The sequence below is a fragment of the Salvelinus namaycush genome, chromosome 5, assembly GCF_016432855.1.
Source record: "Salvelinus namaycush isolate Seneca chromosome 5, SaNama_1.0, whole genome shotgun sequence".
NCBI classification, from domain to species: Eukaryota; Metazoa; Chordata; class Actinopteri; order Salmoniformes; family Salmonidae; genus Salvelinus; species Salvelinus namaycush.
In genome coordinates, this window is record NC_052311.1 from 49712828 (window position 1) to 49725358 (window position 12531).

Sequence of the window (12531 nt, forward strand, 5' to 3'; positions counted from 1 at the left end):
AATGTTTCTATGGATTATAGCAGTAAAGGCCAAATTCAATGTTTCATCAAATATATATATATATATTTTTTTATATATACCTACAGGGGTCCTCAAATTCAAGTGGCTAAATTATCAATTTGATGACGACCATCTTAAAACAATTGCATATATTAACTTAGTAGATAATGCAACACTTTATGTTGGTGTTGTCTTTATTTTGGCAGTTACCTATATTTACCTCCAAGAAAACCTATGAGCAACCAACGGTGTATGTTTGTATGGGAATGAATGCCACCTGACAGTACAGTTTCAAAACAGTAAAACTGTTGAGCTAAGAAAGTTAGTTTATTTTTTTTGAGGGGGGGACAACAGAATAAAAGATACAGTAAGAAATTATCAAAATGCAGAAAAAAATGAATATACAACAGTCAATTCATTAATTAACTTGATATAGTCCCCTTTATAACTGTCCTTTCAGTTCTGGAAAAATGACAAATACAAAAAGCATGAAGACATACAATCAGTGTCAGTTGTCATTTAAATAAAGCAAAATCACAGTAGGCGTTACAGTAAATTAAGGAAGTTAACTATATGTACTACATACTGTATGTATAACAACAAATGTGTGGGTGTGGAGGGGGGTGTATGATGATCCATTTATGTAGAATACATTTCATTCTATTTATTTATGTATTCCATGTGGAAGCAGCATCACTCTTTAATCATCCATGACAAATTTCCCCACCTGGTCAATAAAGTATATCAGATCAGTGCTCTTTAAGCTGCAGGGTTAGTGGTGACCTCCTCCAGCAGAGGCTTATACTGCTCCAGGTCCCGGATGTTCTGCAACATATCAGAGCAAAGTTACACATTACTTGGCAGGACACAACAAACATTACCTTGGTTGTGTGTGTGTATCTACATATCCGTATTCTACTTCCATTTGTATGGCCGTTGTATTCGCTCTGTTCAAGGGTTCTCTGTTCATACCTCTTTTCCCTCCTTTCCATTCTTGTACAAAGCCTTGATACCCAACACCGCAGAGCTTATGGTGACACAAAGCTGAAGGACTGCAAGGACGATGAGCACGATGTCCAAGGCATTCATCAACATCTAATGGTAGAACAAACACATTTGAACATATTGACAGTTGACTGGATTGTTTAGCAAGATAGTGCTGTTGGTGAACACTGGAAAATACAGAAACAGACTGGCATACCAGCTATTAGAATGTGCTTTAAACATGGTACCCACTATCTCTGTTTAAGGACACATGTTCATTGCTAAATTAAGCAGTTTGATCCTTCTAATCAAATGTTCATATATTTTACTTAAAACAGACAAGGGACACCTTCCTCACATGATGGATATCATTAAAAAACTTAATTGAAAAGCACTCACCTGTGCAATCTGCTTGGCATCTTTGCATTTCGCCAAGAGTCTATCCCTCTCCGGATCACTGGGTGGTTTTGTCACCTGGCCGCCATAGTAGTCATCTCGCCAGTTGTAGTTGTCACCATTGCAAATCCACCAGAAATTGTAGTGTGCCAGGTCTATAGCATACAGCACAATTCCAGTAATGGCCAGAGCAGCACCTGACAGGTTCATCAAAACATTGATGCCCACCTAAAACACAATCAGGGAATATAAAACCAGTTTGACTCAACTGAGTAAACCACAGAGGTCTAGATATCTCAGATATTCAGTTGATGATTATAATTCAGCTGGATCAGATTGAATGATTGTTCAATGGAGGAAGGGAATGAGGCTAAGGAATGACAGGAAAGAGTTAAAGGTATGTGCATCAGTGAACAACTCACCAAGCAGGGACTGGGGAACTTCTCAGCCAATATACACATGATGCCAACGGCTATAAACTAAGGAGAAGGCACACATATCAAAATCAAATACGAACAACCTACAATCAACACATTATTTGTCCTTATAAATAACAAAAATGTCATAAGAAAAAAACTGATATTTGACTTTAACCCTGTTATTTTATTTAAAAAAGACTAAGTGTGGGTAGGCAGTTACTTATGTTTCCTGGTTTTGTTTACTGTGGTTATAACTCCAAGTGAAATCACGTGCTTCCATACTAAACATGATGACATGGTAAACGATAACAAAATAAAGTAAGCTTACCACACCACCAAGCCAATAAGGAACCCCATTCCATCGCAGTGAGCTAGAATAATCCGTGCTAACAAGGATTGCTCCCAAGCCAATGTTGAGAACTCCCACCATGATCTGTATAGTCTGTGAAAGAAAATAATAATTTTAGAAATCTCTCTCTCACTTCCGATGACAAATGCAACACAGTGATGATAGACATGTATGTTGTGGTGTGTGTTATTTTAGTTCACCTACCCCCAGAGCTGTCTGGGAACTTGCTTGGAGCCTCCTCAGTCCCTGGGACACAGAGCATGATGGGCTGTAGCACAAGGTCCCAAGTATTTGACACAGCAGTGGCCAACTGCTTCCTTCTTTAGAGTTCACAGTAAATACAGTCACCCCTCCACCTTTGGTCACAGTCACTGACATGCTGGCCACTCTTGGTTACACAGCTCTAAAACAAAAGGCAGAACAATCACCTTAATGTTAAAATAAGTGTGTATGCCTTATACTGTCATGATGTTAAAAGGTGCACATTCATTCCAAAAACATCTGGAAAAGTCTGTGTTGTATCTGTAGGATACAATTTTTTTTTTAAAGGACCAACTATCCTTTCCGTTAGAGAATCTATTGCATTGTACAGCACTCTGAATATGACCTAAATAAGGGCTCTCTTACTGTCACTGCTACAGTGTGTATTGGGTCATAGTGACTAACAGGTTCCATCCCACGTGGACAACATTAAAGTGAATCTACCCATTATTTTGTTGCTTTGCTTTCCTTCATTGCGGTAATCTCTTGCCTCATTGAAAGATGATAGGAGAAAGGGCATGTCATAAAGTGTGGTGATGAGTGGGTGTAGAGCCTCTGCTACACATGAGCAGGAAGTGCACAACATAACTCCCCCTTCTGGGAAATGACTTGAAACAGCAAATGTATTACCATGTTGCTCAATTAACTTATGAATTCAAGCAAATCAGTACAGCACAACAATTCTGCATCACTTTACCATAAAGCATTTATGCCACTGATTGTTTACTTAGATATGGGGGAAACTCACTCATCCACTTACAATGTATAGCACCCACCTGGGCGATGCCATCAATGGCAGCCATTTTGAATTAGAAAGAACTCCACCCATTTTGTACCAGTAGGCTACAGGTATTTACAAATAGTGTTTATTTTTAGTTAGCAGCAGAAAGTACACATACCATATAATGTCCCAGTAAACCAGATTAAACAGTACTGTAAAATACAGTACTATCCAGAAGTTACACATCCGTCTGTCAGTGGTGGAGTTCGTTTGGCATGTCCCGGTGCCCCGGGTGTGTAGAGATTTCACTTAAAGACCAATGGAATGGTCTAAAATACGCAAACTCCACCCACCAGGAGCACCCGGCCATGCAAAACAAACTCAACCATTGGGTGTTCCCCATCAAATCCATCCCCTGACTCACGAATGTAAACCCTAACAAATGTTTGCTTAGATTATAACTGCTGAACTTTGCAGTGTGAATTGTTTAATATAATCTATTTATTTACTATTTTGTAATTACATCATTTCTTTTTGAGAGCATGAAACAACTACACACAGATTTAAGATTTAAATTCACTCAAAACGTATTATTCAACATGTATTTTAGAGAAAAGCTCACCCGTTCCTGCAATTGAGATGGACACCTCTACAGGTCCTGTTCAATCACAGTGGCAGACCAGTCTGCTTGTTGCGCAGTTTGGTTTCCTTACAGGGAAGTAGCTGGTAGGGAGGGCTCAGCCAGTCTCAGCTAGTTCCCAACAGGCCCTCCTCCTCACTTTAAAGAGATCCTGAGAGGTTAACCCTTCCCTCACTGAAAAATAAACATATAATGGATTCCTGTCATTTCCTGCCATACTGAAGAACCCCCCCACCACACACACACACAAAGCATGGACTCCATAGTTGTTCTTTGCCATTTTAATGATTTTCTTTGTTTTTAATAGAGCAAGCAGGGGCAAAGTACAAAGACGTGTAGTGCCAAGTCTTCATTATTGTTGTTTAAGAGCGCATGCCAATACTACGTTACAATCACTAAATTCTTTACTTTGTCATAGTCTTCTTTCTCGCTCCTTTTCAATATGAGCACAATCAAGTATAGTATGTGTCATGTGTTGTTGCTGGACTTAATCTAATGGTGTCAACTAACATTTCAGACAGCAATATAATTATGACTTCCATGGGTGAACACTTCACCAATCATTGATCTTAATGACTGTTTGAATGAGGTCGATACCAGGAAAGTCCATGGCAATCACCCCGAAACATGCACTGCTGTGGTCACTGGAGAACTGTCTCAGATACTGATCGAGCCATGGGTCAATCTTTTCAGCCACCTTCTTGGGAGTTAGAAACATGTGTGTGCCAATGCCAGTGCCACTGGAGTAGCTCAGAACGATATAATCCCCACCACAATCACCTGAAGCTTGTGTCAAGTGTTTCACAATTTTGTTCTCCTTGTCTGCAATATGCGTAACTTCATAGTCACCCTTGCTGTCTGTTTCCAAGAGAGGAATGCCCAGCTTAAAGCTGGATTTCTGTACAAATATCATCTTTCCTCTTGCCTCAGCCATAGTTGGCATGTCAGACTTCACCCATACATCTGTATCATCAATAATCATTTCTCCAATCAGCTCCTCAACATTCTCTTTATCAAACAAATCAGGCTTTACTCTAATGAGAACCGCCTCACTTCTGAATTCGGACAAAAATGCTCTGATCGTGTCAAGGACCTCATAGAACGACTTGTGTTGGTAGACAACCCAGTGCATGACATAGAGTTTGTTTTCAAAGGCGAATATCCTGAGGTCCAGATAGCGTATGCCGGCCCTCAGCTGATCCCCCAACTCCCAGGCCTGACACTCTGCCGCTGGGCCTCCATAGAGAGCCATGGTGTCATGGGTACCAGGTATGGTGATGTCAGAGATTAATTTGTCGTCATCAATGGCCTCCATCCAGCCAATCTTGTAGGATTCTGGGAGTAGGAGTCTTTTGTCATTGAAGAAGAGGTCCTTTCCTTGGCAAAAACCTCTAAAAGTAAATCATACAACAAAGGATTGACTCATCATTTGTTTGTCATCGAAATATTGGTGTTTGAGGGTTATGAATGGTGTATAAGCTCACAGTAAAAAAAGATGTCACCTTGCACTTTCCTGAGCAGTGTACTCACTTTACCAAAGTCACCTTGTTCTGCAACTAATGTCATACCATTTATCAAAGGTCATCAGCTAGATAATAGAGACTGAAAGGTTGAAGAGAGCCTTTACTTAGGTACCATGCTTTTTCATACACAGATGGGAGAATATAATCAGTCAACGGAGCATGGGATTGAGGGTGGTAGTGTTTGTAAAATATTGAAAAGCCAAATAAAGAAACTATGATAAAAAAATATATAATATATATTTTTTTTAAACAATCAGTCCAGACTATGCTTACTTTTACTTAAATATCTGTGTATCCCTGTGAATTACAACTTGCACCAAAGCCATATGTCACGTACACTCCCTCTCGGGGTCGTCAGGCTGCTCATTATTACACACACCTGTCATCAGACTCACCTGGACTCAATCACCTGCCTGATTACCTTACATATCACTCCCTTTAGTTCAATCCCTAGGCGTCAATGTTTCATGTCGGTACACCACTCCTGTTTCGTTCCATATTTATTTATTAAATACACTCGCTGAACTTGCTTCCTGACTCCCAGTGTACACGTTACACCATATGTATGGGATACCACAAAAACATCAATTGACTCACAGCATTTTGCTCACTTTTCATAAACTTTTTTACTACTTCCATTAAGTTTAAACTAAAAGAAGAAATGTTAGGTTCGATTCAGAGTGGACAATGTAAACCCCTACAATATACATTCTGGAATTAATGGGGACTTATTTTAAATACCTGTAGCCATACTTACACAAAAAGCAGTAACATGTAGAGGTGGCAAAACAGAGCTTTCCCAGTGGTCCTCATGGTCACGTTAAAGGAGGAAAACATTCAACAACCTGCCAAAAAACATGAATAATATAATGCAAATCCAAAAATCATACTCCTGATTTTCTATATAGCCTACCTTTTCTAGATGGCTTTCCTATACCAAGACTGAAATACTGAAATGTTTCACCTGGCTAAAGACTGGGATACTCACATACAGCTCTGGACTAAGGAGTTTCACACAGGTGCTGGTGTTTTGACCTCTGCAGATTGGCAACAGAATTATAGCATACTGATAAAGGATAGGTGTGGACTCGTAGTGTTTACCTACTGTTTTTCTTTTTCTTTGAGAAAGGTTAAGCACACTTCAAAAAGATCAAATGAAATGGTACACTCAGCCTTGATCTGCCTTCACCAATGTGAGACGAGCCTCTTTAAGAATGTCATTAGCTAGGTTTCCAGCCAATTTGGCGACAGATTTTAATATGAATATTCTAAAATCTGCATAAAGAACATATGCACATTTTCCCACCAGTCGGTAGGTTTACACCCAATTGGATACAGATTTTCATGCGAATATTCTAAAATCTAAAAGTCCGTGCGTGAGAATGTAGTGCACACCATGTTCTTTTTCGCTTAAAGCTGCAATATTTAACTTGTTACTGTCATTCCCATTGAAAGCAAGTCTGATGTTTTACATGTTAGTCATTTCGCAAAGACTTACAGTAGTGAGTGCATTATTTTTCCTACTAAGAAGCGGTAGAACAGTTTTAGGTGGGCTGTGGCTCCCAGTTTAAAGGTTAGTTTTGCGTCTTTTACTTTCGGTTTTGTAGGCCACACCAGCTTCAAACATCTGAAAATTCTACATTTTTGCTTATGGAAAATGTATTTCACAGCAGTTTAGATCACGTGTCAAACTCATTCCACGGAGAGCCGAGCTTTCGCTCCACCCTTGTACTTGATTGACTAATTAAGGTTAGTAATTAGTATGAAACTCCCCTCACTTGGTTGTCTAGGTCTTCATTGAAAGGAAAAAACAAATACCCGCAGACACTCTGCCCTCCATGGAATGAGTTTGACACCCCTGGTTTAGATAGTATGCCTACAATGATTATCTACACCAGTGGATCCCAAAACGTTTTCACTCGGGACCCCCTTCCCCCTGCGCGCGCGCCACATCCAAATGTACTTTCATATGATAATTATTATATCAAATCAATATTTGCTCATAAAGGCGTTTCCACCGCCATTTCTCGCGTAATTAATTTTACCGACACAAAAAGATGTCCATGTCCAATGAACAAATTATCTGTTGGCATTTATAAAATTGAAGCCTACCGAAACTCCCTGTTTTCATCACAGCTTTCATAAATCATTTTTTTTTTTTTTTTTACAAAATATGACTTTAGGTCAAATACATTAGAATCGTGCAGTGCTCTGATTTAGTTATTAGGCCTAATAGGCTGTTATTCACCTTCTAAACATAATTCTCATGTCATTAAAGGATTAAATGAATGCATGTGGGATTTTATGCTCATTACCGCACAAAAAAACTCCAATAATTTAATTAAAGGGCCAATTTGCAGTTAAAACAATAACAAAGTAGACACCCCAACGCTGTTATGGTAAAAAGCTGAGGGATGGGCCTGGAGAAATGTAACCACTCTCACATTCATAAGCATGACGGTGCAAGGACTGACCATCCACGATATTAACATTTTCTTTTGAACCAAGTTTTTAGAATGCAGTGTTTGTTTACATTTACATTGTTTACAAACATTGGAGTAAAACAATCTTATATTTTGGGTTTTGATAGGGTGTGATAGTTGAACTAAGATCATGCGGCATAAATTATATTATTCAGGAATCAATTTATATCATTCATTCTTAAGTCCAAAAATGTATGTAGCAACTGCGGATTGCCCCTTTAAATATAATATTTTATATATAAAGTATTTGCCCACTTTTTTTCTCAGCATTACAATTTTAGATTTGACAGTATAGGACCAATGATTTATATCTGGGTTTATTTACACAATTGAGTAGCACACATACATTTTGGTCAAATGCAATGACACCCCCACACCACTAGACTTCAACGTTGCAAAGACCTCAGGTAATACTGCTTTCATCTCAGCTTGAGAATCTTGTTAGCTGGTTTTGTGATGTAGCAAAGATTGTTTATTATATTGACAAGATAGTAAAGTGACCGCTATAACAATGGAAATACATGTCCTCAACGATTGAAGGTGGGTGATGCGAGAGCAGGTGGGACCATTCTAGCCAATGAGAGGGCCGACACATGTGAACAACATGCTTGAACGTGTTATATGATGAGTCCTCTATCTATCTATGACAACAGGCACAACTCTGATATTAAGTCATTTTTTTCAAAGTTGCCAAAATGCCACGTCCGTATGTATATATATATATATATATATATATATATATATATATATATATATATATATATATATATATATATATATATATGTTTGTATATAGCAAGCATGAGCTAGCTAACTACGTAACTAGCTAACGTTAGCTTGTGAGTATTTTAGCTACCATGGTTAGAAGTGACTGAAATAGGGGCCTCCCGAGTGGCGCAGTGGTCTAAGGCACTGCATCGCAGTGCTTGCTGTGTCACTAGAGGTTCTGGTTCTGTCGAGTCCAGGCTCTGTCGCAGCCGGCCGTGACCGGGAGATCCATGGGGCAGTGCACAATTGTCGCAGCGTCATCCGGGTTAGAGGTGGGTTTGGCCAGCAGGGATTTTCTTCTCCCATCTCACACTAGTGACTCATGTGGCGGGCCAGGCGCAGTGCACACTGACACGGTCGCCAGGTGTATGGTGTTTCCTCTGACACATTGGTGCGGCTGGTTACTAGGTTAAGCGGGCAATGTGTCAAGAAGCAGTGCAGCTTGGCTGGGTTGTGTTTCGGAGGACGCACGGCTCTCGACCTTCGCCTCTCCCGAGTCCGTACGGGGGATGCAGCGATGGGACAAGACTGTAACTACCAATTGGATACCATGAGATTGGGGAGAAAAAGAAAATCGTCACAAAATCGGGGTAAAACCCGAACCCATCATTGAAAGATGAGACTCTCACAACAGTGTCGGTTGTTTGACTCTTTGACATCAACAAGCTTTACATCTGAACTCTCTGTCGCAGACGTCCTCATTTCGAAGAGGTCTTCTCACAAAACCGACACTCTCATGAACACAAAGGTGTCGGTTGTTCTGCTCTATGAGTCACACAAGCTTCAGTGGAGTCATTTGAAGGTAACCCTAAAAGTGCATAGGGGGTCAAATGTGCCACGAATAACATGACCAAACATGAGTCTAGATTATTTTATTTATTTGTTTTCCTATATTTCTCAGATATAGGACCACTGGCGTACCGGACACCCCTCCACAGTTACAGAGAGGGTACAAACTCACGTCCTGACCAACTAACACATACAAAACTAACAGAAAACAGGTCAGGAACGTGACACATACATACACACAGTTGAAGTCGGAAGTTTAGGTACACCTTAGCCAAATACATTTAGACTCAGTTTTTCACAATTCCTGACATTTAATCCTAGTAAAGATTCCCTGTCTTAGGTCAGTTAGGATCACCACTTCATTTTATGTCAGAATAATAGTAGAGAGAGTGATTTATTTCAGCTTTTATTTCTTTCATCACATTCCCAGTGGGTCATAAGTTTACATACACTCAATAAGTATTTGGTAGCATTGCCTTTAAATTGTTTAACTTGGGTCAAACATTTCGGGTAGCCTTCCACAAGCTTCCCACAATAAGTTGGGTGACTTTTGTCCCATTCCTCCTGACAGAGCTGGTTTAACTGAGTCAGGTTTGTAGGCCTCCTTGCTCGCACATGCTTATTCAGTTCTGCCCACAAACGTTCTATAGGATTGAGGTCAGGGCTTTGTGATGGCAACTCCAATACCTTGACTTTGTTGTCCTTAAGCCATTTTGCCACAACTTTGGAAGTATGCTTGGGGTCATTGTCCATTTGGAAGGCCCATTTGCAACCAAGCTTTAACTTCCTGACTGATGTCTTGAGACTGATTCAAAATATACACATAATTTTTCTTCTTCATGATGCCATCTATTTTGTGAAGTGCACCAGTCCCTCCTGCAGCAAAGCACCCCCACAACATGATGCTGCCACCCCCGTGCTTCACGGTTGGGATGGTGTTCTTTCACTTGCAAGCCTCCCCCTTTTTCCTCCAAACATAGCGATGGTCATTATGGCCAAACAGTTCTATTTCTGTTTCATCAGACCAGAGGACATTTCTCAAAAAAGTATGATCTTTGTCCCCATGTGCAGTTGCAAACCATAGTCTGGCTATTTAATGGCAGTTTTGGAGCAGTGGCTGAGGCTGAGCAGCCTTTCAGGTTATGTCGATATAGGATTCGTTTTACTGTGGATATAGATACTTTTGTACCTGTTTCCTCCAGCATCTTCACAAGGTCCTTTGATGTTGTTCTGGGATTTATTTGCACTTTTCGCACCAAAGTACGTTCATCTCTAGGAGACAGAATGCATCTCCTTCCTGAGCGGTGTGACGGCTGCGTGGTCCCATGGTGTTTATACTTGTGTACTATTGTTTGTTCAGATGAACGTGGTACCTTCAGGCGTTTGGAAATTGCTCCCAAGGATGAGCCAGACTTGTGGAGGTCTACAATTGTTTGGATTTCTTTTGATTTCTCCATGATGTCAAGCAACGAGGCACCTCAGTTTGAAGGTAGACCTTGAAATACATCCACAGGTACACCTCCAATTGACTCAAATGATATCAAAAAGCTTATCAGAAGCTTCTAAAACCATGACAGAATTTTCTAGAATTTTCCAAGCTGTTTAAAACCTTTCTAGGACACACGTTCCGCTAGCGGAACCCCCCCAACATTCCGCTGAAAAGGCAGCGCGGGAAATTCAAAAATATTTTTTTGAAATATTTAACTTTCACACATTAACAAGTCCAATACAGCAAATGAAAGATAAACATCTTGTTAATCTACCCATCGTGTCCGATTTTTAAAATGTTTTACAGCGAAAACACAACATATATTTATGTTAGATCACCACCAAATCCAAAAAACACACAGCCATTTTTCCCAGCCAAAGATAGTCACAAAAGCAGAAATAGAGATAAAATTAATCACTAACCTTTGATAGTCTTCATCAGATGACACTCATAGGACATCATGTTACACAATACATTTCTGTTTTGTTCGATAATGTGCATATTTATATCCACAAATCTCGGTTTACATTGGCGCCATGTTCAGAAATGCCTCCAAAATATCCGGAGTAATTACAGAGAGCCACGTCAAATAACAGAAATACTCATAAACTTTGATGAAAGATACATGTTTTACATTTAATTAAAGATACACTTGTTCTTAATGCAAGCGCTGTGTCAGATTTTTTTTTAAACTTTACGGAAAAAGCATACCATGCAATAATCTGAGACGGCGCTCAGAAATACACAACATTTCTCCGCCATGTTGGAGTCAACAGAAATACGAAATGACATCATAAATATTCCCTTACCTTTGATGATCTTTCATCAGAATGCAGTGCCAGGAATCCTAGTTCCACAATAAATAGTTGTTTTGTTCGATAATGTCCATTACTAGTGTCCAATTAGCTACTTTTGCTAGCACGTTTAGTTCACATGTCCAAACGCTGGCGCCGGTCCAGGCGAACTCGGACGAAAACTTAAAAAAGTTATATTCCAGGTCGAATAAACTGGTCAAATTAAGTAGAGAATCAATCTTCAGGATGTTGTTATCATATATATCCAATAACGTTCCAACCGGAGCATTCGTTTTTGTCTACAGAGTAATGGAATGCATGGCGATATCATGAGTAATGCGCATAACCAGGAACTAGCATTCTGCCAGACCACTGACTCAAATAGCTGCCATCCGGCCCCACATCACACTAGAGGCTTCATTCCACGTTCTACTGACTGTTGACATCTAGTGGAAGGCGTAGGAAGTGCGAGCAGATCCATATCTTACTGGGATGTGAATAGACAATGGGTTTAACATCAACCAGCACCAGAATTTCCACTTCCTGTTTGGAAGTTTGCCTGCCATATGAGTTCTGTTATACTCACAGACATAATTCAAACAGTTTTAAAAACTTCAGAGTCTTTTCTATCCAATAGTAATAATAATATGCATATATTAGCATCTGGAACAGAGTAGGAGGCAGTTCACTATGGGCACGCAATTCATCCAAAAGTGAAAATGCTGCCCCCTACCCCTAAAAGGTTTTAAAGGCACAGTCAGCTTAGTCTATGTAAACTTCTGACCCACTGGAATTGTGATACGGTGATTTATAAGATAAATAATCTGTCTGTAAACAATTGTTGGAAAAATTACTTGTGTCATGCACAAAGTAGATGTCCTAACCAACTTGCCAAAGCTATAGTTTGTTAACAAG

At 39.8% G+C, this 12531-nt stretch overlaps 2 protein-coding genes across 3 annotated transcripts; both read right to left on the minus strand.

Annotated features, from left to right (window-relative positions):
* Nucleotides 1-308: 308 nt before the first annotated feature.
* Nucleotides 309-3918, minus strand: LOC120047619 (transmembrane protein 176A-like). Of its 2 annotated transcripts, XM_038993159.1 has the most exons (8): nt 3753-3918; nt 2353-2551; nt 2128-2241; nt 1803-1859; nt 1384-1608; nt 973-1095; nt 728-825; nt 309-462 (listed from the first exon to the last, which is right to left on the minus strand). In XM_038993159.1, the coding sequence occupies exons 2-7, from the start codon at nt 2524-2526 to the stop codon at nt 760-762; spliced, it is 759 nt and encodes a 252-aa protein (XP_038849087.1). In that variant the 5' UTR covers nt 2527-2551; nt 3753-3918; the 3' UTR covers nt 309-462; nt 728-759. The 2 variants fall into 2 exon arrangements, with proteins under 2 accessions (XP_038849087.1, XP_038849086.1); XM_038993158.1 differs by having other exon boundaries at nt 309-825; nt 3753-3917.
* A 376-nt stretch (nt 3919-4294) lies between these two features.
* On the minus strand, nt 4295-6129 carry LOC120047620 (1-phosphatidylinositol phosphodiesterase-like). Its single transcript, XM_038993161.1, has 2 exons — nt 6051-6129; nt 4295-5161 (listed from the first exon to the last, which is right to left on the minus strand). The coding sequence occupies exons 1-2, from the start codon at nt 6104-6106 to the stop codon at nt 4324-4326; spliced, it is 894 nt and encodes a 297-aa protein (XP_038849089.1). The 5' UTR covers nt 6107-6129; the 3' UTR covers nt 4295-4323.
* Between the last annotated feature and the right edge of the window lie 6402 nt (nt 6130-12531).